The sequence below is a fragment of the Malaclemys terrapin genome, chromosome 18 (genome assembly GCF_027887155.1).
Source record: "Malaclemys terrapin pileata isolate rMalTer1 chromosome 18, rMalTer1.hap1, whole genome shotgun sequence".
NCBI lineage: Eukaryota > Metazoa > Chordata > Testudines > Emydidae > Malaclemys > Malaclemys terrapin.
Genome location: NC_071522.1, coordinates 9,207,166 through 9,234,417, shown reverse-complemented (window position 1 = coordinate 9,234,417; position 27,252 = coordinate 9,207,166). Strand labels below are relative to the sequence as shown.

The 27,252-nt window shown below is 39.9% G+C and overlaps 4 protein-coding genes across 7 annotated transcripts in view; 1 reads left to right on the top strand and 3 right to left on the bottom strand.

The window, feature by feature from the left end:
- Positions 1–27,252, top strand: part of NF1 (neurofibromin 1) — a 169,783-nt gene that overhangs the window by 104,380 nt on the left and 38,151 nt on the right. For all 4 annotated transcript variants that reach the window (XM_054008797.1, XM_054008794.1, XM_054008793.1 and 1 more), the window contains 3 exons: positions 22,502–22,934; positions 23,197–23,537; positions 26,193–26,395. In XM_054008797.1, the coding sequence (XP_053864772.1) occupies positions 22,502–22,934; positions 23,197–23,537; positions 26,193–26,395 (977 nt within the window). The remainder of the gene's footprint in view (positions 1–22,501; positions 22,935–23,196; positions 23,538–26,192; positions 26,396–27,252) is intronic.
- OMG (oligodendrocyte myelin glycoprotein) lies at positions 3,141–5,967 on the bottom strand. The gene is made up of 2 exons (XM_054008798.1): positions 5,685–5,967; positions 3,141–4,909 (listed from the first exon to the last, which is right to left on the bottom strand). Exon 2 carries the CDS (start codon positions 4,901–4,903, stop codon positions 3,554–3,556), a length of 1,350 nt encoding a protein of 449 aa, XP_053864773.1. The 5' UTR covers positions 4,904–4,909; positions 5,685–5,967; the 3' UTR covers positions 3,141–3,553.
- On the bottom strand, positions 8,260–12,070 carry EVI2B (ecotropic viral integration site 2B). Its single transcript, XM_054008799.1, has 2 exons — positions 11,943–12,070; positions 8,260–10,514 (listed from the first exon to the last, which is right to left on the bottom strand). Exon 2 carries the CDS (start codon positions 10,244–10,246, stop codon positions 9,320–9,322), a length of 927 nt encoding a protein of 308 aa, XP_053864774.1. The 5' UTR covers positions 10,247–10,514; positions 11,943–12,070; the 3' UTR covers positions 8,260–9,319.
- On the bottom strand, positions 15,670–21,200 carry EVI2A (ecotropic viral integration site 2A). Its single transcript, XM_054008800.1, has 2 exons — positions 21,011–21,200; positions 15,670–17,515 (listed from the first exon to the last, which is right to left on the bottom strand). Exon 2 carries the CDS (start codon positions 17,500–17,502, stop codon positions 16,729–16,731), a length of 774 nt encoding a protein of 257 aa, XP_053864775.1. The 5' UTR covers positions 17,503–17,515; positions 21,011–21,200; the 3' UTR covers positions 15,670–16,728.

Below are 27,252 nucleotides of genomic sequence, written 5' to 3'. Positions count from 1 at the left end.
GTGGGGGGGCAGGGAACGGGGCGGTTGGATAAGGCAGAAGTTCGGGGTGGGGTTAGATAGTGGGTGGGGTCCCGGGAGGGGGCGGTTAGGGGACAAGGAGCGGGGTGGGGTTGGATGAGTGGGGAGTTCTCAGGGGGGCAGTCAGGGGGTGGGAGGTGGGAGAGGCCGGATAGGGGGCGGGGCCAGGCTGTTTGGGGAGGCACAGCCTTCCCTACCCAGCCCTCCATACAGTTTCACACCCCAATGTGGCCCTAGGGCCAAAAAGTTTGCCCACCCCTGTCTCAAGGGCTAGTATTGTTTATATTTCAACTTGAGTAATTACTTTCTTTTTACCGAAAATCTCCATACAAAAGATCAGGAAGATTGTAAGTTTTCTTTTCTTGTCCCAACTGTTACATACTCTTAGATGCTAAACAGCTGCCTAGTTGCTTAGTTTTACCCAAGAAGTAGCTGCTTTTCTGTAGTGGGTAAACATATATATTTTAGCTATCAGCAAATCTCTGTAGGCTTTGAGATCAATGGCATGATTTAATTGTAAATTAGCTTAATAACTGAAAAGGACACACAGAAAAAGTGTGTCAGGGTAACCTTTTAGGTTTGTTCTTATTTGGTCACTGCCCCAATTTTCCTCCATAATACCAGAAGTTTGAATATTGAACTGGGTACCATGTTCAGAAAGGGATGACCTATTTGCATAGGAAAGCCAAGAGTATTCAGAGATGTGATGGTATGGGCTTAACCTGTCGATAGCTGTGAGGCATTTGGAGGATATATAATAGTTATGGTGAATATTTATTTTCTTCAGAGGAGCACTACCAATAACTCAATATTAAAAACTGTGTAATTGGATGTCTTTGAAATAACTGAGTTTTTTAGTCTCATCATTCAACATATACTTTGCAGTTAGATTTTAAAATACTCCTCTACGCCGATATAACGCTGTCCTCGGGAGCCAAAAAAATCTTACTGTGTTATAGGTGAAACCGTGTTATATCGAACTTGCTTTGATCCGCCTGAGTGCGCAGCCCTGCCCCCCCACCCCCACCCCCGGAGCACTGCTTTACCGCATTATATCTGAGTTCATGTTATATCAGGTCGCGTTATATCAGGGTAGAGGTGTATAAGCAGTTTACTTGCTCATCCCTTTCTGACCGTTTTTTGATCATAGAAATATTGTTCACATAGAGAAGTCTTGTGAATTATGATTCCAATTGCCATGGAATTAGACTTAGAATTTACCTTTAGGGTTAGCTCCAAAGCAGAGATGGTTATTCATGAAAATTTTGCAGCCCCTCAATCTGTTGCTTTAGCATCTGGCATGGAGCATGCCCGCTCACAGCAGATAGAACTCTGCTTCCTGCCAGCCTCTTCCTTTTCTACAAAGAAGATAGAGGCAGTTCTATTTTCAGTGTGCAATCTTGATGAGGAGTTCCCCTTACCAGCCTCTCTGACAAAGGCACTGCAGACCAGTGGCTTCCAAGAGTATCCTCAATTCAAGGAACTGGAATATGTCTCCTGCAGCACTTCTGAAAGCCCCTCCCAGCTACTCCCTATCCCCAAGTGCCTGGCTTTCGTTTTGCACTTCATTCCCACAGTGCTCCTCTCCATTGCCTCCTTCCACTTCCCAGATAGCTAAAAGGAGGGTTGTAAATATTCTATATCCGTCGCCTAGCAGCCAAAAGGGAGTACAATATGCTGAACTTAAATTCTAGTGGGGTCCCCTGGCTTTTGCTGCACCCTCATGCTGGATCCTGTGGCACGCTGGGAATTAAGCAACTGCCTGAAATGCATGGGCAAACATTAACAAAGGCTTGTAATAATGAAATATTGAGAGTGATGGTGATAAATAAAGCTAAGATTTTGTCATGGATATTTTTAATAAGTCACGGACTGGTCGGAGGCAATAAAGAAAAAATTAATGGAAGCCCATGACCTGACCCTGACTTTTACTAATAATCTCCATGACAAAATGGGGAGCTCAGCTGCGGGGTACCTGCAGAGGCTGAGCAGCTGCGGGGCCACTTGGAACTCTGCTCAGAGCTCTGTGGGAGGGGGGGACTGCCCCTGGCGGCCGGGTGCTGCGGGGTACCCTACTCGGCGGCAAGGGCACTCTGCAGGTGACTGGGGGACACTGCTGCTCCCAGCCTCTGGGGCTGAATTGGAGGTCGCTGGAAGTCACGGATTCTATGACTTCCGCAACCTCCGTGGAAAAAATCATAGCCTTAGTTATAAATTCATTAAAACTCTTTTTTCAATAGTTTCTCTGTATTTCGCATTGCTGCAGACCTTCAGTAGCATATAGCAAGTACCTTTGCTGCACAGTTCAGCTCTACTCTGCAGCAGAGTACATGGAACCATGCATGTAAGTATAACTCTGCTCAGTAGTGTGCAGAATATAATCATGCTAAACTATGAGCTCATCCCCTTGAGAAAAGGAAGTGGGCACATAAAATAAAATTGATTAGACAGTTCCTCTTAAATTTCGTGCCTTCTTGGCCTTGATGGCTCTCAAAACACAAGTGTTTGTCTCAATGACAAATAAGTACATTCTACTATTTAATTAATTGATCATCATATATTGACTGTAATTGACGTATTCTGTGAAATCTTGCATAGGTAAATTTGCTCGCAGTTCATTTTGCAGATCAAAATTAGTATGAAGGTGCATCATGACCCAGTCATGTAATGATTTTCCTTTAAGTATAATGGAGTAAGTGGCTTTAGTTTGCTAGAGATGTGCTTGAAATAAATTTAAAAGAATTACATTTAGCAATCACTTTTTTATTTATAGTGCTTGTTATCCAAGAATTTCATAGTAGGTATATATTATCCCCTTTTTACAATCTGGGGAATTGAAGGCACAGAGATGTGAAGTGACTTGCCCAAGGTCTGTCAGTGGGAGAGCCAGGAAGAGAAACCATTCCTTTGACACTCATTTCTCCTTTTGAAAAACCAGACCATGCTGCCTTCCTTAGTTTTTTCCCAGTCCAATAGATACCAAAATAATTTATTATTTTTAATTCATGAATTTAAAACTGTGGCTCTTCATTCATATTAAAATATCTTTCATACTTATGAAGTAAACATAGACACATACATGATAACCATATTTCCACAAATAATAACTTTGTTTAGTGAAACAGGTTTAATTTACTTTATTTCCCCTCACCCTCTTTTGCATTTCATTTTAACGTAGAGGATCATAACAGCTGTATTACAAGAATCACTGATTGGCAAATCAAGCCAGAAAAAGCAGATATGTTACAGGCCTTTTATTTTTTCTGGATGTTTAATGATAAAACATACATAAAACCAATACATAAAATTCCGATGTTTTATTTTTGTGCAAGGAAAATTAAAAATGTAAATACAAAATAAGCACATTTCATAAAAACAAAGCATTTGATAGGTTAGTTTTACTCAATACAACATTAAAATAAGTAGCAGCTTAGTATAGAGCAGAGTCAGAATTTCAAAACTGAATTTATTGTATTTGATTCACTCTTAGACTTGGATAGTTTTGCTCCAACTATTTCTCACTGGAGTAAATTTGTTAATTTTCAGAAGAAAATGCAAGCCCTTGGCCAATCAGAACTGCCGCTGCATTAAGCATTACAACATAGAATGAATACACCTCACAAATGCTTGCTTTGGAGGGCGCATGAGTGTTAAAAATATTTGTGGTGGACTCCTCTTTCCTTAAGGTAGCAGTTGTGCTTTGTGCAGGCATTTTAGAGTAGTTTGTTAGCATTCTGCTGGTAATACTTAGGGTCATGGGAGTAGTGGATGATCCTGTTGAACTCATCATGCTTGAGTTCACATCAGTTGAATTTTTAATGTAGATAGTGTGTGTGGCTGCTGCTTCATGCGAACTAATTTTTCGAGTAGTCGGAACTTCTGGATAGAGGAGTAATGGTCTATCTGTGCTTGTAAATAATACAGTTTGGCTTAAGGTAGCACTTAATGTAACTTCATTTGCTCGAAATTGTTCACGTATTTTTGTCACTTGGATTGGGTCAGTTGCCATTGGAGAGCCATTCGTGTCTACTGCCTTTGTTCCTTTACCCATGAGGTTAGTGTCTGTAACTGTGGGAGCAGACAAAAATGGGGTGGCATTAATCCAAGACATAGTTTGATTGGGGCATGGAGACCCTATCACAATGGCTGCTGTTTCCTTCACCCACTTGAGCAAGTAAGGGATATTTTGCTTATCGTTGCATGACCATGGGTTGTTATAAAGTGTTATGACTTGTAGTTGAAAGAGCCGATCAAAAGCTTTGTCAGGAATATATGTGAACTTGTTGTTGTGCAGATAAATGTTTGTGAGGTGTAGCAGCCTCACCAGTGTTCCTGGAAGTATTTGTGTTAAGAAGTTGTTTGATAGATCCACCGTCTCTATGTTGTAGGGCATATTGGTTGGAACTGTCCAAAGTTTGTTGCTACTGAGATTGAGAAACTTGAGACTGCTCAATGTATTGTTGATAAGTACCGCTCTTTCTACCATATTCCTGGAAACGTCAAGCACTTTAAGATTCCACTGGTAAGCTGTATCAAGTTTCTGAAGAACTTTAATATTGTTACCCATGGCATATATTTCCCATAGAGACTTGGGCAGATGAGCAGGAATGTTCTTGAGCCAATTATTTGAAATATCAAGGGTCCTCAAATTGGTGAACTGAGTCAGCTGATGATCAAGATCAACAAAGTGGTTAAAAGACAGATTTAAATATGTAATGTTCTCTTGAAGTTCATGTGGGAGTGTGGTCAAGTTTCTGCCAGAACAGTCCACATTTCTGTTATTTCCTGAGCACGTACACTTAGAAGGACAAATGCACAGAACAGTGGGAATAAAAATCAGAAGGACCAGTAGACAAGGACGTGTTTTCAGTATCTGGTATTCCATTGTTGCCTGAAATTAAATATACCAAAGTGACACCCTTATAATATAGATAATATACTTAATGCATTTGTAAGGGTCATCTTTGCACTGATGACTTGCTGGAGAAATTGGGTTTAAAAAAAAAAATCTAAAAATACCCTTTGTGCTATAGTCCTTTTTATAATTGTTTACAAAGCATCCCTCCATTTACCGGTATGTGGCAGAATGAGACTCACTTTTTCATCTTTCCCCCTTAAGCTCAATTGTGGGCTTTCTTTCTAAAATGAAAGTCTAATCCAAATATTATACAATGTCTACTTTGTTTTTTAGTGATTTCAAGCCTATGTTATCTTAGGAATAATGTGCTCTTTTACACAGATGGATGAAAAAATGGCTGTCAAATGGATCTGCCTTAAAAATCTCTGCAGTAATGTAGCAATCCCACACAAACACACACACACATGCACACTGTATTTGTCTTTAATAAGATTTGTTGAAGTTCCGCTAGATAATGTGTTACAAACTCATTTGAAACCTGAAATCCGGATTCCACATCTCTATTCCAAAATAGACATTAGTAATGTCCTTCCTTTATATAACTTTACTCCCATTCTCTAAATAGTCTAATAGCCAACATGTATATTTGAAACCAGAATTAACATTGGAATGAAATCTAACTGTCACTGCAGCAAATTTCTGGTGCATGCAATTGTTATAGATCAGTATTTTCAGTTTTATTTCCGAATCTTTAATTTTGCAGTAGGTCTTTTGCAATTAAAAACAAACCAAAAAACCCCGCACTTACCACAGTCCCTTCTGCAGTATCAGTGCATCATTTCTCTGAAAGATTATGCTTAAAGGTTGCCTTGTTCTGGAGAGTAGCTACAGTTCCTCTCTGTGGATTGTGCGTTCCTCTTCAGCTGCATCATATTGCTGTTAGCAGGGGCTCTGCAACCACCTGATCAGCACTACATTGGAGGACTGCAGAGCTGTTGTTGGTGCTGACTCAAATTTATTGCAAGGGGTGCATGCTCAACAAAATAGGTTTTTAATTGAGTTACTAAACTTCTCTATATGCATCTCTTTCAAGATGTGGCTCCATCAAAATAAAACCTGTAAGTTTGACTACACAAATAACAGCCAGTAGAATTTCTGTAGCTCAGTTTTGCTTAATTGCTGATTTCCCCCTAAAAGCCTATTTACAACTGCTGTTCATATCTGCTATGTTGTTGGTACCTTCATTTTAATCTACACTTTTGTAATAATGTCTTTACCAATTAACTCTGGCTTCCTCTGCTTCAGCCTTCTTAAACTATACTGCCCAAGTCTTTCGTAATACTTTCAAGTTGGAAGTATATATAAAATTTAATTTTCCCTTGCTAAAATGAGCTTGTCAGTGTATTCTATCGGCTACAGTATAGTACTGTTTGGGATTTTTACAAATATCCTCAGTGAGACTTTATTTATTTAAATTTCCCTCAAACAATCAATGTACAGCTTTATGCTATTCGTTTTTAATTTGATTATATAATGCATGCATTTAAAATCCTTAATTTTTATAAAACTTTTCCTTCTGACACATTGTTTCTGGTATCTTCTGTAGCTACTTTTATCTTAGCTTTTCCTCTGTCAGTGAACAAAATGTAGATGTAAAACTTAATGTTTATTGTCAATGACAATTTGGAAAAAAGCTTTGCAGTCGTTTATCTATTTTTGTATTATGTGCTAACAATACGCTATGTCCAGCATGTACAGATGCATACTCCCTGCTCCAAAGAGCTTGCAATCTTAGAATTATAAACGGTTTCCTTTTTTGCCAAAATGTTATGGACAGCTGGTTTCAGCATCTGGCAGCTTATCCCTATGAAACTAAATATTGAATGTGCTAAATTCTATTCTGGATCATATATCCTCATCAAAATAGTTAATTAAGATCCAAATACAGGGTCATGTTCTGCTACCCCATTATTGATAAAAGGGCTGCTCAGGTGAAACTTAAGGCGGAATTTGGCCAGCAGAAGCTTTATTGCCGATGTTGATCCATGGGACAGACAGAATACAGTTGAATGAATTTCAGCTTGACTTTTCAGAGCTGGCAGTTAGAAAAACATCTTTACTTTTAAACTGAGTGAATTACATATTTAAGTTATTATGGGACAATAAACTTGGAATCCCAAGGCGCCATATTTTACAGGAACTCCCTTTTCAGAGTAGAGGTACTCTTTAAAGAACAGACTCCCTTCTTTGACTAATTTATTTTTTTCAAACCAAATCAGCTTTTATTTAAAAGTTGTATAGTTTCTTCCTAAAATCTTGGAAAATCTGGATTCGTAATACAGGCTGCTGGTATTTTGAGCCTCTTTTTGATTAATCTTAAATATGGACTTTTCATGCTAAGTCCTGTTAGGATTTTTCAGTTTCTTGGTTCAAATTCTTTGATCTTTAAAATGATTGCAAATGTATTCTCCAGATCTGCTTACATATAAATAAGTTTTATATTCTGCCACATACGGTTTTGCTATATAGCACACAGAAGAATTCTCTTGAGCAAGATCCATTATAAAATTCCACAAAGGTTCATCTTTGCAGAAACAGTTATTTCACCTGAAGGTTACAGCATTGTAAATGTATTCGTCAATCAATATTCTTTGTCCAAACATACAGTACGTGAAAGTTAACTCTGAGGCTCATGGCGTGTTGTATTAATTTAACTCTTGTGAAGGTAAATTATGTCCTTTTCATTAAGACTTGCATGTTACAGCTAAAAAATGTGTATTGTGCTCAGAGCTTTTCACAAATTGTTTTGCAAACTCTGGGCCTAATTCTGCAATCTTTACATGTAAAACTCCATTTGACTCCAGCTAAAATCGTAGGATTTGGTTCTCTTTAATAATATTACACCTTTACCCTATTCCTTTGAGAACTTATGCTCAGTGACGTTTGTTGCTCTTAGTTTAAAATCCATCTGAAGTCTAATTCTTTCAGTTTATTTTTTATGTACTAGTAATAGACTTCCTCATTCTCTTCTTCCCCTCTTTTTGTACCACATTGGACGTTGCTCATAATTACTCCAGATGCGCTTTATCTTCCTGTTACACGTGCTAACATATAACCACATTACCCGGCCTTTGTACTCCTCTGAAATGAGTGGATGAAGGAATAGACCTTCATTGTATGTCTTGATCTTTAAACGTTGCATAGAGTTTAAATCAATTTTCTCCGAGCTAACATTTATAAAATGTCTCAATAAGCATAAACGCTGCAGTAGGCTTGTGCCCCAGTGATAAGTATTTCACTTTGAGCTTTTTTTAGGAAACCTACAACCACCTAGCGCTCTGCTCTGTTAAGCTACAAATACAAAGCTCCTTCCTCTTTGTGAACGCACTCGTTAATAAAAGTTAACATTTCTTACTGTTCTAGCAAAAAATGAAGAGTCCGTACACTAGTAATTTTTCTTTCGAGTGGGTGAGAGAGAAACCACTAGACTCCTTTTGAATTAATCCAGCATGATGAATCCACAATTAGCATTGATAGGGTCTCGGTCTTTTTACTGTAAATAACTTTTCCAGGGTTAATTCTCTTACAGATGGCAATGTTTGTAATGGACCTCAAGGCTGCAAAAAACCCTGGTATTATAAAAAAGACTGAAGAGAGGCTGGCAACTAAACACCTATTGGAAATAAGTTCAGTTTTCAAATGACTGGTCAGTTTTAAAAAATAAATAAATAAAAAGGGTTCCTCTCCCTTTTGGATGGATGTTATGAGGGCTAGTTGTTGAAATGCTTTGAGATACTTCATTTATGTGCTATAGAAGTGCCAAGTAGTGTACAGTAAATAAACCTAAATTTATATGGAAAACATATAAGTTTGTAAGTGTGTCCAGGCACTGGAGTTTTGCTGCTAATCAGAGGTTTTGTGTTTAATCAAGTGAAAATTTAGTGAATTTTAATTTCAGTACAAGTCACCGAGACGCCTTTGTATTCAAACATTTTATTAAAATTAAATGTGAAGTGTGCTGCTAAAGTGATTGTTAATTCAAGTTATACAGCCCAAAAAAGCAAACATAAAAGTTAGAAGCTGTCTTTCTATAAAGCTGGACTCATTGCATTTTGAAAACTGTATATATGAAATTTCTTTTTCTATAGCTTTTAAAATCTGTAACTACTAGACCACCATTTAAGTACTTGGTCCCGATTTTTCCTTTAGCTACCGTCCATACCCTGTATTGAAGTGATTAGTTTCAAACAGATCAGTAGGCAGTTCCCATCTGTAAAAAGCTGATGTTTAATAAAAGCTGTAACTTCATATAGTTCTTATCTATCTCCACTTCTCACGTAATCATTTGCTTCAAAACACTTTTAAGAAGGATGTGAAGTATGTTGCAAAGCAGGCTCCTTCAATTTATCCAGGGTCTGGTCATGCTGGTGGTGGCAGCAATGGTCAATTTACATCTTGATGGGTTAAGTCAGGAGGAGGGGGAAACTGGCTCTGTGCTTCTGATTGAAATTCAAGGGATTTGCTGATTTCGGGACAGTGATTCTCCTGGACTTCGTTAAGCCAGTCAGGTGGAGGTGGCAGATCAAGTGACTCAGGTGGGGGAAGGATTGGGTTGAGTGGAGGGTCGCATACATCACCCAGTCCATCTGAAACAGGAGGTGGGGGCACATGGATAATATTTGAAGAAGAAACCAAAATGTTGTCGGCTAATGGGCCAGAGCCTCCCTTTAGTGTATCTTGATTGGGTAAGTCAGGAGGAGGGGGAAACTGGCTCTGTGCTTCTGATTGAAATTCAAGGGATTTGCTGATTTCAGGACAGTGATTCTCCTGGACTTCGTCAGGTGGAGGTGGCAGAAGGATTGGGTTGAGTGGAGGGTCGCATACATCACCCAGTCCATCTGAAACAGGAGGTGGGGGCCCATTGATAATATTTGAAGAGGAAACCGAAATGTTGTCGGCTAATGGGCCAGAGCCTCCCTTTAGTGTAGGGGTGGATTGGTTGCTCTTCTCCATTGTGTTGCAGCTGGGTGGCTTCTCAGGCCTGCCTTTTGATTCAGAGTTTTTAGAATCATCCAGGGGCGTATTTTTGTTAAATTTCCATGGCAAGATAGAGAGAACTGATGTACGTTTTGTGGCCATCTCCATGTCTTTAATATTCTCCACAAAGATATCAGGCGTGTCTCCATCTGCAAATGGAGAGCGACCTGCCCAGTTTGGATCAACTCGAGTTGGCTTTTTTGAGCATTTCCACAGCAGAATTATAATAATAACTATCATCATACCACACAAAATTATGCCAATTAACATTGCAGCTATCCAGCTCCCATCACTGGGTTCACTTTCTTCTGTTGTAGTGGTCTGAGGTGTCATGATAGCTGCTGATGGCTCTTCGGTTTTGTGTAAGATGGCAAGTTCATTTGATTGGTACAGGAACCTGGGAGCTGTATTTCCTTTATTTTTGTTCAAGACTGACCAATGTTCTCCTTGATTGTCAGAAAAATAGTTGACGATAGGTTTGTTGGTGGCCTCTGTATCTCTGTAGAAAGTTATCTCCACAATTGTCCATAGAAGAAAATTAGGATTATATGGTTGGTGTTCATTTCCCTTCTGCTGATCATATGCAGTGTGATGTTATCTTCTGCAGTAAAAAGAGAATAAAATACAGTTAGCTTTAACTTCAGAGTTATAATATAGATTTGTTTTATAATTAAAAGCTTGTTTATCTTCATTAATTTGCTTTTGACTACCAACAGTAAGATTGATGTAAATGGCAGAACTACTACTCTTTTAAAACACCATTTCTGCTTCTGTTGAAATGAATGTCAGGTTTGTGACTGACTTGAGGAGGAGCAGGGACACTTCTGACGTCATTGATCCTAAATTTCCTCTTGTGTGGTTTTGTTTAAAAAGGGAACAGACACAATGTTCTTTCCAAGTTGCCAAAAAAGGACTAGGAGAGAAGACTGTAAAAAAGGTCAAAGTAGTGATCTGTATGGATTGTCAAATTTCCTTGAAAAGTTCAGATCCTCACTTTTAAACAGGAAATTAAATGCAAATTAAACCGCTCATTACAAAAGTGATTTTGCATTGTTTAACATTTGTTAGTTACAAGTAACATCCCTAAATATAATGTACTTTCTTTTCTATACTTTTAACCTTTATCTTGGATTCTCAGTTCTCTTTATAAATTAATACTTGGAGCATATCTGTTGAAAATGATGATTTTCTGCTACAGTTACTGGCATGGAACTAGAATTTCAACAGTAGATCATTGTTATAAATGGACTCCTGAATACATAATGTTTTTTGGAGTGAGAGGTAAAATGTTAATATAAATTCACTTGCTGTAATGGAGTGGAGTTTTTTGCTATTACTGTTTAAAGTTCAAGCATCAGTCTAAATGATGAGATTAATAAAGGACATATTCTGTATGCCCAATTCATTCTGCTTCTTTTGATCTACCTTCCGTATTTAAATTGCACGAAGAGAACATTTATTGGTAAATTAACATTGAGAACTCAGTTCAGTGTGCATATTATTAATAAAAGCACAGATGTTTTCATGTACATGTTAGTGTTTACCAGAGCATAAACACATCCAGGCAGTAAGTTAAAACTTCTGGGAACATGTCAAAATACTGAATTAATGTTTAGACTTGCAACAGGTAAAAATATTTCACTCATTTGTGCTTACTCTGCTCTCCTTCTCTACATGTGGACTTCATCAGAGCTCAGTAAGATACTGACAAAAATTTTCACAGCTGTTAACATAAAAATTCACAGGGGAAATTCCGGGTAATCTAAAATTGTTAACTGTTGATTAGACTTTGAACTTGGTTTTGAGAATTATTGGTTCTAATAGCAATATTTGAACAGTATGGAGAGATCTTCAGAACAATAACACATTGAAGAAAACCATTTCCTAAAACAGAATACCGTACATGAGTTATAAATTCATTACAAAATATTCTACACCATCAAGTTGCAAAATACAAGTTATTTAATGTCACATCAACAACTAGGTAGCCAAAGCAGTTAAATCTTAGCATATGAAAACTGTTCCTTACCTGTACAATAATGTCTCTTGTATTAAACAGGCTTCACATACTAAGTTAACATTTTGCTGTTTCAAAACTAAAGCTGTCAGAATGGGTGTTGCACATTAAAGAGCTCTAAAAGGGTCCGCTGTTCTCACGTAGAAAGTCTTTTGCATAGAAAGAGGAAGTTTATCAACACTTGCTGCCGGAAGTGTCAAGATTAGAGAGATGACTAAGAATTAATGTTCAAAAGTCGCATACTTGAAGACCAAATTTGGAATATGTTGTTGTGTTTAAAATAAAAAAAGTGTAAATAGTCAAGTTCGCAATTTTTGCGTAAGATATGCTTAGTAGTATTAAGGTTTATGTGCCTGTGTCTGTAGAGAAAACATGAGCAATAGTAATTTTATATATTAAGTAGAAGTAGATTGAGGCTAACACAATCTTATTCGTACTTTCTGTGCTTTTCTGGTGAAGTGCAACAATTATTACCGTTCAATGAGACTAAAATAAAAATGATTTAGATCAGAAGTTCTCAAATGGTGGTCTGTGGAGAGCTGGCTGATCACATGGTGCTGGTTCCCTTCTGTATTTTCGTTTCCTGAATTGCATTAAAAGGCAGCTAAAAACACATTAAAAACTTTCCTATTACTACTGTTCCAAATAGGCGATTTTTGTAGTTGCCACACTGTGTGACTGCAATTGGGAGGGGTTGTGCTCTGTGAAATCAGCAGGGCTCCTTTTGATCAACGTCAAGTGCTTGAATCCTACAAAAAATGCAGGATAGTAGCTACTGTATCCTTGTAGATTAACAGAGGGTGGAGTGCCTCTCAGAAATAGAGGGGATTAGGAGCAAATGTGCAGAGGAGTGTTGTATTTGGGTGTACAATAGTCAAATCATAGAAATAAGTTTAGACCGTATGTGCATTTTATATATTATGTGCAGAGCAGGGAGGGAACTCCTCCTTAAATATTTCTTTCATAGCAATTTAGACATCACTGACTCAAGGGGCTTTTTGAAAAAGTAATGTGCAGTATATGACATTTACATGCATGTGAAAGAACTGGTGTATGGTAAAATCACTTTTTAAATGAGACTCTCCATTAGGGTTACCAGACATGTCCGGCTTTTTGGTAATCAAACTCCCGTCCGGGGGGAATTTCCAAAAAGCCGAACATGTCCGGGAAAAATACTCCCAGCCTCTGGCATCCCTGGTTTACCTTAGAGCGGGCTCCGGTGGCTGCTGTGCCCGCTGACTCCTCGGCTCTGTAAGAGCCGAGCTGCCTGAGCGCTACCGGCTTCGGGCAGCCCCCATGCCTCTGGACCCTGCACTGCCGGCCGGGCACTTCCCCTCCCGGGCTCCGGTGGCGGCTTCTGTGCTCCCTGACTCCTCGGCTCTGTAAGAGCCGAGCTGCCCGAGCGCTACCGGCTTCGGGCAGCCCCCATGCCTCCGGACCATGTGTCGCCGGCCGGGCACTTCCGCTCTGGGGGCGCAGGGTCCGGAGGCATGGGGGCTGCCCGAAGCCGGTAGCGCTGGGGCAGCTCGGCTCTTAAACAGAGCTGAGGAGTCAGGGAGCAGCACGCAGCAGCTGCCGCCGGAGCCTGGGAGGGGAAGTGCCGGCCGGGGGCGCAGGGTCTGGAGGTCTGGGGGCTGCCCAAAGCCGGTAGCGCTCGGGCAGCTGTTTCATGGCTGGGAGGGAGGAGGGGGAATTCAGGGGCTCAGGGGAGGGGCGGAGTTGGGGCGGGGCCAAGGCCATGTGGAGTGTCCTCTTTTTTAAAATTTTTAAATATGGTAACCCTACTCTCCATAGTAAACAGTGTTCTGCTATAACTGGAGCTGAACAGTTTTGGTGGCTTTTCTCTTCACGTTTTCTGCTGGTAGAGGGAACTGGGACCACATCTTTGCTGTCCAGGGGAGCTGTAACGGAATCCAGCAATGATGTCATGATCCAATCCCCTTAGAAGCCAATGGAAAGACTCCCCCTGACTTCAGTGGGAGTTGGATAGGCCCTTGATCTCAGTTGCTGCTGCTCAACTCCTACAGAAAGTTACGTGCTGCGGGTCTGGGGGACCAGAGGGGATAAGGCAACACGCTAAGGTGAAATTTGCTCCCCAAGGGACCCAGGGAACAAATAGCAGTGGAATCAATTCCCTGAACCAAGGGAAGCACCACAGTCTACTCCTTCCACCATCCTAGCCAGAGGAGCAACAGCCAATTCCAGTGCATCAAACTTCAGTGTCTGCTGTTGCAGACTTGCACCCCTGACCATCACTTCTGGCTGAACAGGTAGAAATATTAATAGATGTAATAGGGTTTATTCATTCCAAGTTGGGTTCCTTGATGGAATAAGTTCACTTATTATAAGTGAGGATCGATTTGGTGCTTAAATAGGTTACGTGTCCTTATTTTCCTGAGCTTTAAAAATCAACACTTTCTTGCATCAAAATATATACATTGTAGATAGGAAATGTCTGGGGAGTTTGGAAAGGCCAAACCATTAGTTTTCAGGAGCTACCATCAGCGTGCGTTTTTTGTTTTTTTTTTTTTAACACTTGCCAGACCAGTTCAACAGACCTAGTTACATGCTCCTTCTTGGACTAAAGATCAAGCCTGCATATCAGTTCATTTTCAGAACTGGAGAATTTGTCCTTGGTGAAAATAACTTTTGTAGGTAGTTCCTCTAAGGCATCTTTTAATATGTCTCCTAAATGAAGTCTTGCAAAAATCATATTGTCTCAGAATTTTGTTTTAAACACATAGGAAAAATATGATAACGTACCTGTAAGCAATCTACTAATGTACGTGAATCACTGTGCCACCCAGGAAATCCTCATGGTTTTTCTAACTACTTTAAAGTGTGTCTGGCCTAATATTACAGGTATTTTGATTCTAAGCTGTCTGGGGCAGGGACAATTATTTGCTATGTTTCTACAGTGCTTAGCAGAATGGCTTAGTAACCTGGGTGAGGCCTCTACATCCTATCCCAGTACAGATGTTTAATTGCTATATGTCCATCCATATGTCTGGAAGGAGGAAATTTTTCCTTAGCAATATCTCTTCCCTTTGTGGCAATACAAATATTAATAAGTTGGGAGCACACGTTTTGAAGAGGTGTGACTTAAATGTTTTATCACATCTGTATGCAACTGTGATTAGTGCCCTGCTAACACAGTTGTAGACTAGCTTAATATGCAGAACAACAAGGAAAATGTTGAAATTGCTAGTTTGGTTTTTCAAGACCCCAAGGATTAACTGACATATCTGTGAAACAGTTCATCTGTGCTTAGGAATAGAAATAATGTGCACAAACAAGAAGCCTCTTCAGTTTCTTCAGGGTAGTGAAACCTATTACAAACATCCATTCAAAAGACCAGCTTAGAGGAGCTAAAAGTTGAAGGGGTACTCAAAGAAATCTTTAGAGATACTTCGTAGTAATGGTCTTATGTTAAAGTAGTTCTTGGTAGGTAGTCCTTAGTGCAGGTTTCATTGTATTAATCTTCTGGATAAAGTCAGCTAGATTAAAGTAGTAAAATTTCATCTTCATTCTTATAAACAAGCAAATCCACAACAAAAAAAACCTACTTAAGTGCATTTCTTTGTCACTCTCCAGTGAAAGACATTGTAGTTTTCCCCTTAGTAAACATTTTGGAGAATTAATATTCTAGAAGTTCTTTCATTACAATAGAAACCCCAATCTATTATATACTATAATTATGAATGAGTCAGATTGTTTCAAAATCTATTGTACGTTTTTATTGGTGTTACCAAGTGAGTTTTACTCCAACCCTGTTGCATATAAAACAAATTTTATATATTTTTGCACAAACTTAAAGCTCAGCAAATACAGTTGTCTTTAAATTAGTTCAAAAGCAAGGTAGGCTTATGTTGCGGCCAAGAACAATACGAGAAATCGTATCTTGGCTGTACAATATATTTGCTTTAAAGTTAGTTGCAACCAAACAAATGCTAGCACAAGTAACTGGAAAATGCTAGTTTTTTAGAAGTTGACTCGCACAGCATGTACTATATGGGTGCTCAAACTTCTTCACAATCCAGAGCACATCTTAGTATAGAATTAGTCTGAGGGAACACTTCCCCATTGGTGGCCTTCTCCTCCCATTTGTCATCATGCAACATCTCTCTAACAACTACAGCAGTTGCCTGCCTGTTAGTTATTTATAACGGTTTCTTAATATAATTTAGCAGATGGCAACGAGGAGGAGATAGCACTGTGATCAGCCAGCTCTCAGCATACCTTCAGTGGTCAACAGACCACAATTCGAGAACCTCTGATGTACAACAATGTGCTTAGGAGCTCTTGAGAATTCTGTTTGCAATATCAGAGTGGTCTTCTAACCTACTGGTTTGTGGGTCACTGCTTACATCAGAGAGAAATGAGCTTCATTTAAAATAAAAAAGCAATTGTATACCCATAAATAGCACTTTGCGGATTCTATACCTACTAGGCTATTGGGGTCCCTCCCTATGACCTTTGTGGGGTTCCTTTTGCTGCCCTAATATCCTAAATGTTTTGTTGCTTTATCCCCACTCAGCTCCATTGCCCACCAATTTCTTTCAAAGCAGTAATGGATAGGTCTCCCTTTAAAACAATGCAGGATACTGTTTCAAATGACTGAAAGGTTGATTGCGCACAAGTTGGGCTGCTCCTTCCCATGGAGCTGTGTGCTTCTGCATAGAGTCCCCATTGTTATGCAGTGGAAAACCAAATCCAGGATGGGAACCTGGTTCTCCTGTGGCACTATAATGTTACTTCAAGGCTGCAATGTTGTCTCTGTTAGGAATCTGAGCTTTACTTAAATCTCAACTACAAAATTGGTTATGATGCTGTCACATGGTTTTGATGCTTCTTTTTTCTGATGATTGGCTCTTCCGCTAGTGAGTTGCTCAGTTGTTTCAACTGCATTTTTCTTTGGAACTGTGATAGCTGTCTCTAATATCAGGTCTTGCATCATCAAGTCAGTCCCTGTTAGCTCTTTAGACTTCTTCTGCCATGTATCTGATCCAGCTGGCCATAAACTGCTAGTAACCAGAAAATCCCCGTTACTCCTGGGCATGCGCTTGCCTTGTTTAGATCTTTTGAGATATGATATCTTATTTGCCATTACCACAGTTGACAGAAATAGACATGTGCAAAAAACAACAAGCACTGCTATTACAATGAAACAAATTAGTAACAGAGATTTCTTTTCTTCACAATTTTCAGTTTTTGTTGTAATGTGGGTCCTGGTGGTGGTCAAAGGGTCTTGAACTGCAGAAGTAAGATTAAAGCCGGGGGAAGATGTTGAAGGTTCCTGACCAAATGTTGATGATTGAAAGGCAGCTGTCTGCATTTCAAAAGTAGTCCTTGAAATGTCATTGTAATCTGCATCTTGCGTAATAAGATTTGTACTGGTTTCAGTGATACTCCGGTTTTCACTTATGTTTTGGGTAATGGTACTCAAATAGCTCTCATTTGTAGCCCAGGGATGGTCAGTGTAGTTCGCTCTGATTTGCAAGCACAATGGAAAGATGGTCGCAACAATGAAAGCAAAATGTGGGTTACAGCGCCTTGTCAATTTCATGTTCATAGCAGGTAGTTACCTGTAAAAATATAAAAATATAGTATTAGTTCAGTAAATGTATTCCTGTTTTGATGTTGAAGGTTTGAATTGGAGCTCTGTTGAAATGTTAGGCAGATGCTATATCTATAGTTAGACAAGTTTCTCTTTGCAGTAACTTGACTTCATGTATTTTGGGCATGTTATGAAATGTTAGAAATACAGGAGAAAACAATCTAAGGCAGTGGTTCTCAAACTTTTTTTCACGGACCACTTGAAAATTGCTGAGGGTCTCGGTGGACCACTTAATGATCTTTCCAGATGTTCTTTGTACCATTAGCTAACTATTGTAAAGCACTTTGGATAAAAGTGCTATATAAAAAAAATATAATTAACATTTTTTGTTCTACAAATAAAAGCACACAATTCATATTTTAATATCAGTGGTGTAACCTTTCTAATGGATGGCTATGCCCTCCCCGCCCCCCGCGGCAGCCCCCAAGCTGGGGCTGGGAAAGACGGGGGGTCTCTTCCTCTCTCCTCCACTCCAGCAGCCCCCAAGCTGGGGCTGAGAAGGAGAGGGGTCTCTCCCTAGCAGCCACAGCCCTGGAATTGAGAAAAGTCATTGCAGTCCTGCACATCCCAAATTCCCCCCCACCCCCTCTTCTCACCCACTGTCCTCTCTCACTTACCCCCTATTCCCACCGAGGCCGCCACCACCCCACCTCACGTGTGTCTTTTCCAGGGTCTAGGCACCTAATTAGTGGAGCCATGCCTACATGGCTCCACTAATTAGGTGGGTGGCCCTTCATTCTTTTGTGTGCGGCCACCCAGGTGCGCACCTTAGAGGGAACTATCCAGGGACCACCTGAATGGAGCTCGCAGACCACCAGTGGCGCACGGACCACTGTTTGAGAACCTTTAAGGAATATTTATAAAACTCCTGTTCCCACCTCCTACTCTCCTGAATGAGTAATGAAGTAATTTTAAAGGGAGAGGAAATGTAGCCATGTTTAAAAACAAAACAAAAAATATAAATTTTACCCAATCTTAAAGATGACACCAGTAAGTTACTGTATCCGCTCATATTAATCCATTAAAGACTGAGTGCAGCTGCCAAGCATCTTTTTTTAGTAAATTTCCAGCAAACTGATGTCTCTTTTTTGGGTTTACAATATTTCCAGTGATCTACTGATGTTTCTGTGGGTTTCTTAAAGAATTGTCCCCTTTTTCCATAATCTAGTTGCATGGATGTTAGCAGTGCAGGAAGCGTTCATTAGCTTGAATAAGCTGCATTTATTTTAATTCGTAATTACAATTGACAAATTTGAACCAAGCACTGGGGGTGGCCATGCTGCCGGAAGGGGGTTGAGTTTGTAACCCAGACATTGCAAAAGCCCAACTTGACAGTGTCCAAGTTGCTTTAATGTCAGTTACACAGATAAAAGAAACTTCTATAGTAGTGCAAACAAAGTATTTTCAGTATAGTCGATTTCTTTTGGGGATTGAAATCGGATGAATAAGGAAAAGTGATCTGGAATTTCATACACAAGATATAAGTAGAAGTAGCCTCGCTAAAATGCAAAAAATGTTTTCACTGAAATCATGTGAGATCATGCAGATCATGTTGTTACTAACAGCATGTTTCCATTCTACAATTGCACAGTATTCAAATTTGTGCATCATCTTCAGCCATAGAATTTGGCAAGAAGACAGAATGCTCTGTGACTTAAAAAATTAATACTAATAAAGTAGGCAGGTGATGCGCCATGCCTAATGCTTAGCGTGCTCTGGTATTGTCTTTCCCTTCTTCCCAATATGTAGGTTTTGGGGTTTTTTTTTGTCTATCTGTCATAGCCTAAGTCCTTATTCTTCAAGAAGCTGATCTCCAGCAGGCTTCTGAATTTGTATAGAGCTCTTTGCAAGACTGAAGGCCTTACATTATAAATTGTTAGAGCCGGGCAGGGACTTTCCAATATGTGATTCTACAGTCCTTAGCAAAATGGGACCCACCCAGTCTTGATTGGAATACTTAAATTCTACCAACATACAGAAATAATAATAAAAGTATGAAAATTAACATGATCTTTTTTGAATTGCAGCATTTGCAACCGTCTGATACACTGTTGATTTTGTGTCTGTGATGTAATTTCCTCCAGATTGCATATCTGAAATTAGAGGCCGATCATCCTTATTATCACCTAATTTCCCTGTTTTACTTGTGAATATTAGCAAATTATATAGTTTTATTCAAGTAATGTATAGTATGTTCTGTTAAAATTAGAATGACTAAATATCATGGCTGTTCTTACCAATGTGCTAAGTATTTAAACTACTGCTTTAAAGATTATTCTGCTGAACAAAATACCTTTTCTTCCACTCAAAGCATCTTAGAAAAGATCTATTTACTTTCAGTCATATTCAAAAGTTGTAACATAACTACCAAAGTACCTAATGCATTGAATCATAAATGTATAGAAAAGTGAACTTGCTAAAGGATTTTGGCATCTTTGCAGAAGCTGAAAGTGATGTCCTTTAGACATGCCAGGGTCCTCCAGAAAGCTGGGGAAGTGAGGACTTAATATTCCTGGTATGTCTACTGTTAAAAAAAAAAATATATTGAGTTTATGATGTGTGACGCCAGACTCAAAGAAGTAATAAAGGGCACAAATGTTTTTCTCTCTGCAGTTCATATTTAAGTTAAAATTAGACTTAGTTCTGAGGTAAGGACTTCCTCCTTTTCAAACTGAGCAGAAAACTAGCTTGTCATATAAGCTGCAGGCGGGGTAAGATTTTTATCTCAAAATGGTTCTGATTGTTTGTAGAAGATGTCTTGTAACATGGCAACAAAGTAGAAGGAGAAAGCTGAAGTAAACCATGTAAATTATTCCCTAGTGGAATGGACTACCCCTTTTTAGGTATTTTTAGCCATTTGAGATGGGTCTGCCCTGTACAGTTGCATTTGATAAATGGAAGTATCTCAAACACCTCATGTTTCCGTTACACAATTGTAACAGTGCTTCTGCATACTTCCACTGACAGTACAATGAGCCCACTGTTAATTGTAGTGTTCCAGACCAGATGTACTGTTAAAAATAAACAAACTTTAACAAAATGTTAATGATTTTATGTAAAGTAACAAAAGCAAAGGAATTGATAATTAAAGGTTATCTTTTTCTTTAATTTATCCCTTTGTGCTTAGGTATAGATAGGCTCTTCTGTCAGTATACAGTAAGAGCTACAGTACATAGGCACAACGGGACTAACTAGTGAATGACACTCTGAATGCTTGCCTCAGACTCTGAAATATAAACACCCTTTAACATAGTATAACATCTGTATTTTTAGTAAGTTTCCTGTATTCAAGCTAAATAGGCTGGTTGGGAAAAGATAGTATTTCACTTCTTGATCGCAGTTGTCAGACATGGGCATTGTAGTGAATTGTGTGACGTTTTGTAAAAACATTTTTTGCATTACAACTTTCTACAAATTCTAACAAACTCAGAAGCAAAGTGTAAGAAAGCAAATATGGACCTACCTTGCCAGATGTGTGGTCAAAATCAGAGTTGAATTTCAGATTATTCTGTTACTTAATCACGCAGTTTCTTGATATTTTTCTTGGGATGCATCCGACGAGCAATATAAAACAAATGGACTAGAAGATGATTTAAAAAAAAAAAAAAAGTGAATCTAACTAAAATATGTAGTTATTTCCTCACTCAGAAAACTAAACCACAGAGATGACACATTTCCTTTCCACTGCAACTCTACCGTGACCTGTTAGAGGGGGGAAGAAAGTACTAACTTGCCCAAATTAGCTCTCAGAATGACAGGAAGTGCAATAGAAAAAAAAAATCTGTTTTTAGGGCAGAGACTCTCTGCTTGCTGCACCAGATATATGTTTATCTTTATACCAGATTATTTTCCCTACGTGTTATATAAAAATGGTGTCTCCAGTGCAATCAGTATTGTTTAACTTTTATTTTTATTGCATGTATTTGTGTGAATTCTGTCTTTACAGAATCTCCAGCTTTGCCAGAAGAGTCCAGGTAATGGTAGCACAGAGATGCTGTAAGCAGATAGAAGTGTCAGAGATTTCCACAAGCTACTGTGGAGTTTGACTATGATTTGGGTTAATGATACCTAGTAAAATTATATCTGCCATGTTAAAAATCTTCTGGATTAATTTTTGAAGGTGACTGTCCTTCTCAAGATGCAGAGCAGCTTTACTTAAAACTAAATCTTTCAGATAATTTCAGGCAGTTTCTGATTTGTTTAGTTGTTTTCAGAAAATCTAACAAGCACATTTATACTAGTCGTTTGGCCACTCTTACGTCCAATTAGGCAGTCGGATGCCAAGTTTCAACCTACAGCAAATGCAGTGTGAGAGTTACAAACCCTTCAAGAGAGGGTTTGTAATGGAAGTGCCTGAAGATGCTTAATTAGGGCAGCGTCACTATTATAAATTACCTTTTTTATGTTTCAACATGGGTGTAATTTGCAAGTGTGGAAAAGTGAATACATTGGCGTTTGATGAGGAATCCTTGCTGAGATAATGTTGCCCCTTTACTTTGTAGAGAGAGAGTCTAAACTGCATTATTTATGTGTAATCCAATTTTGATGCAATTGATGTGCCATTGTTCTGAAGCATATGTTTTCTTTAATTGAAATGTTAAATAGAGGTCTGCTCTGTCTCTTTCTGGGGCTGCATGGCTATACATTAGATTCCATGGAACTCATTCAGAAAGAAAGAGGATAACCTCAGTGTCAGCCTTCTAATTCTCTCTCATACTAAAACTGTTTCCAATATCCAATATGATGGATGAGCTAAAGCTTAATGGGAATGGATGCTATTTGCCTAATGCCTACATGGTCTCTGCAGATCCCGTACAATTGTTTTGGAATATCTGGAGTTGGTATAGGATTACATGCAAGCTAAATCTTCTTTTTTTTTTTTTTTTTTTTTTCCTACCGTAACCAAGAGAAATCATGGAACAACATGTGACATGTTTTTTCTTATTTTTCTTAGGTTCAAAACAGGTCAGATCAACGGTGATTTATTGATATACCATGTTCTTCTAACTTTGAAGCCATACTATGCTAAGCCATATGAGATTGTAGTGGACCTCACTCACGCCGGGCCCAGCAATCGCTTTAAAACAGACTTCCTTTCCAAGTGGTTTGTAGTATTTCCAGGCTTCGCTTATGAAAATGTCTCAGCGGTTTATATTTACAACTGCAACTCTTGGGTAAGGGAATACACCAAATACCACGAGAGGCTTCTGACAGGTCTGAAAGGCAGCAAAAGACTTATTTTCATAGACTCTCCCGGGAAATTGGCAGAACACATTGAACATGACCAGCAGAAACTTCCAGCTGCCACCTTGGCTTTGGAAGAAGACTTGAAAGTATTCCACAATGCTCTCAAACTCGCCCACAAAGACACCAAAGTTTCTATTAAAGTAAGTCTCATTTAACACCCTTCCTATCGAATTGCTATGTATAATTTGGCATTATAGACCTGCATGCTATTTTACTGTCATTAAATCTTAAGGAGAAATCACCAATATAGTTCATGCATCACACTGGTAAATATATCACTTATTCATCATTCAGATTTCAGCTACTCATCCTCCTCTTTAAAAAGTGGTGATAACAGATCTTGTTCATTCTTCATATTCTTAGCTACAGCTACTAAATAATACTTTTTCTTTCCTTTCTAAGGTTGGGTCTACCGCTGTGCAGGTAACATCAGCAGATCGAACAAGAGTCCTGGGACAGACAGTGTTTCTAAATGACATTTACTATGCCTCTGAGATTGAGGAGATATGTCTAGTTGATGAGAACCAGTTCACCTTAACCATTGCCAACCAAGGCACACCACTCACCTTCATGCATCAGGAGTGCGAAGCCATCGTGCAGTCCATCATTCACATACGGACTCGATGGGAGCTGTCACAACCAGACTCCATCCCACAACATACTAAAATCCGCCCTAAGGATGTCCCTGGAACACTACTGAATATAGCATTGCTTAACCTGGGAAGTTCAGACCCTAGTTTACGGTAGAGATCTCTTAACCCTTATCTTGACCAAAATGTGTGCTAATTTATTTCTAAGGTTTCCCCATTAGTAAGTGTTTTACAGCAAACATCATTATTCTTTCACCAAAGCTCCACAACCTTGACATTTATCTAGGAGTAACATTGATATTTCCCAAAGAAAGATCAACTGTGCTAGGTTAACTGTAAAAGTTTTGGAAGTCTTCACTCTTATTCTGAAAAACCTTTACTTTACTTTACTTAGCTAATCCTAAATCTCTTCACATCTTTCTCCTGGCTTTGTTTTTAAAAACATAAACTAGAATTCAGTCTTGGGGTACTAGTGGCTGTTTTGCAGCTAGAAAGCAGAATAAACAAATGGAAGAGACATATTAGAGCTGGCTGGAAATTTTCCAACTGAACATTCTTCCAGTGGAAGAAGCAGGTTCATCTAAATCAAAAAGTTCTATGGAAACATCCCAGTTCTGACAGAAACCAGGTAGGTTTCGTATGGAACCCTGCTTGCCAGGCAGGTTTCTGTCAGAAGCCTACCTGGTTTGTTGCCAGGTTAGTCACTGGGCAGGCTGACAAGGCACTGAAAGTTTGGGAGCTTCCTGGGCTCTCAGCAGCCCACAAGGCCTGGCTTCCAAGCATCTCTGCAATATGGCTGACAGGGAGCCTAGAAGACCTAGATCTCTGGCAGCCCACCAGAAAAGCTGCCTCAAAGCCAGGGCCTCCAGGGTCCCTGGCTCCAACCTGCCAGGTGGACTACCTCAGAAACGGGGCTTTCAGGCTCCCAGCTTCTTGGAACCCCCAGGCTCCCTGGAGGGCAGGATTTTCAGGGGGACCTCAAACATTTCAAAAAGGTCTGTGAATTTGGCATTCCTGTTCTGTGGGGAATTCAAAAATTTCAGTTTTGGAAAGAATATTTTTTTTGAAATTTCAGAATTTATAATGGGAATTCCAGTTTCTAGCAGCTCTGTATATGTGTATGTACCTATATAGACACAGCATAATATACATATACATGCCATTTAATTTTTATAGGCTATGTTGTTCTCTGTGTGGGAATAAGGTGAGAATATTTCCTGCATTCACTTTAATGCATAGGAGAATTCTAGAGTTGTCTTATTGCCATTACTGTGTAAAATGTACCTGTGTAGGGTATAAGCACTTTGATGTTACATATGCAATACTTAAGGAGAGATTTTCCAAGGATGAACTGGTTTTAGTCACAATCTCAAAAATCCCTAAATTCAAATGTACATGTTGATTTTATATGGGTCTGAAAAACCATTGGTCGGGTTTTTGCTTGGTAGCCCTTTGGTAGCCATCTTCTCTTCCTTTCTCCCTCCCTCCTCCATATCATTCTAATCTCTTTCATCCAAGAGTAACTAGACATGGAGCCCTTCAGTGATGCTCTTTCAATTTGTCAGAGAGGGTTTATTGAGAGAAGGAGTTCTCTGTAGTGCTGGCAGTCCCTGGAAGGAAGAAATTAAGTTCAGGACCTAAGCTTCTGTTTCCCTTGGCATGCAGGGGCAGCAAGTGATATGGGCCTGTGATGCCAGTGCTCCAGCAAATTCAGGGCATGAGGGCCCAGCCCCACCAATGTTCGGCGCCGGGTCTCTCTCCCAGCTCCGCCTGCCGCCCCGCACGCCTCCCCCCAGAGTGTCCCTGCCTGTGCCCTGGACAGCGGGCAGGTGCCCTGCCGCTCGGCACTGCGCTCCCTCGCTGGCCGCTGCCGGCTACAAAAGGGAGCGGCGCTGGTGGCAGGGTGAGGTGGTGGCACAGCCGCCACCTGCGGAGGAAGGAGGGGAGGAGGCACACACATGATGGCAGCCCCCCACCACAGGAGAGCTGAGGGGGCTTCCTGGACCTGGGAGGGGGCCTGGCCCCTAGGAGTGCGTACAGTGAGGGTGCTGCTGGGGGGGGGAGAGAGGACTAGGGGACTGTGGAGTCCTCCTTGCTGGGCCCAGCCCCAGGGTAGCCTGCCTGCACCCCAAACTCATCCCCAGCCCCACCCCAAACCTCTCAGCCCTCATCCTCCCGCACCCCAAACTTCTGCCCTAGCCTTGAGCCCCTCCCACACCCCAAACTCCTCATCCCCAGGCCTGCCCCACCCCAGAACCCACACCCCCAGCCAGAGCCCTCATCTCCCACACCCCAATCCTCTGCCCCAGCCCTGAGCCCCCTACTGCACTGTGAACCCCTCATCCCTGGCCCCACCCCCCTGCAGCCCTCACCCCTGCTCCCCAAACCCCTCAGCCCCAGCCAGAGCCCTCAGCCCCCCACACCCCAACCCTCTGCCCTAGTCCTGAGCGCACCCCTCACCCCCAGCCAGAGCCATCAGCCCCCCACTCCACCCCACATTATGCAATATAGGGAAACTGTTAAACCCCTACTGTTTCCAGTCCATTTTTACATTATTTTAAAAAATATGTATCGGCTTACAAGGCAGGTGTGGGGGCGGAGGGGTGGGAGGAGGACTTGGACCTGTTCTGGGCACCACCAAAAATTATACAAACCTGCTGCCCCTGTTGGCATGGCAACAGTAGACTGAATTTTAAGAGACATGAGTACCACTCTTGTACTGTTTTTAATGGAATTATTTATTGTGTACAGATTTTTTTAGATGCATAGGGAAAAAATTTAAATTGCATCACTTATGTTTTGTTGCAGGTCTGCTGCCTATAATCTTCTGTGTGCCTTAACCTGTACCTTTAATTTAAAGATTGAGGGCCAGTTACTGGAGACTTCAGGTCTGTGTATCCCTGCCAACAACACCCTTTTTATTGTGTCAATTAGTAAGACTCTGGCAGCTAATGAGCCACACCTTACCTTAGAGTTTTTGGAAGAGTGTATTTCTGGATTTAGCAAATCTAGTAAGTATCATTCATTTTCTGTAATACTAACAATGAGTTTGAAACAGTTCAAGCTTTTCAGTTCTGTTATAGAGTTAATAAATGTTCTGATGTTATTGAGCTAGTCCATTAGCACAGTGGGCTTCAATTAGAAATGCAGCCTAAAGCATCTGCAGGTGCTTTTCAAATTTAGCCATTATATCTGTGACCTAATCAGCAGGTGGTGAAGTGCTCTGGAACCAAGCAGTGTCAAGATACAGACTGGAATCTGCTAGTGTGGAGAACAATGTAAAGACAAGATTATCTCATTCACAGAACAATGCCCTCTTTTTTTATAGAATCAATGTCTAAAACATTCCTTAGACTTTTTGACATTAATATAAGACAAATTGTACAAGTGGTTTCAGTGGTTTACAACCATAATGCTTGTTAGGTAACATTTTACTATATATTAGCTCTTTCATGTCACCGCTGAAAGTTGTGTACAATGATTACTTTAGTGAGGCTTACTTTAGTGTCACAAATTCACCAGAAATAGACACCAATCACAATCTGAATTCCATGTTGGTGATAAAACCCCGAAGTCTAAAAAATATATGCCCAAAATATATGTAGGATCTTTCCTCTACACACATTTTTAATAATTTAAAAGAGACACAAAAAATTTGAATTCTAATCCAGGGTCTGATTCTCTCTAACCTTGATTGAGTCTTGAAACATAGCTGCCTTTTTTTCCTCATGTGTAAAATAGGGATTATACCTACTTCATGAGGGTGTTGAAGATTAACGTTTTGAAAGCACATTGCAGATGAAAAGTACTATGTAAATTCTAAATATTAGTGTGTTTACGAGCTTTGAGCCACTTTCTCTTACATCTC

Excerpts from the sequence above, each read along its gene's own strand:
- OMG (XM_054008798.1), bottom strand. The coding sequence starts at position 4,903 with ATGGAATACCAGATACTGAAAACACGTCCTTGTCTACTGGTCCTTCTG.
- EVI2B (XM_054008799.1), bottom strand. The coding sequence starts at position 10,246 with ATGACACCTCAGACCACTACAACAGAAGAAAGTGAACCCAGTGATGGG.
- EVI2A (XM_054008800.1), bottom strand. The coding sequence starts at position 17,502 with ATGAACATGAAATTGACAAGGCGCTGTAACCCACATTTTGCTTTCATT.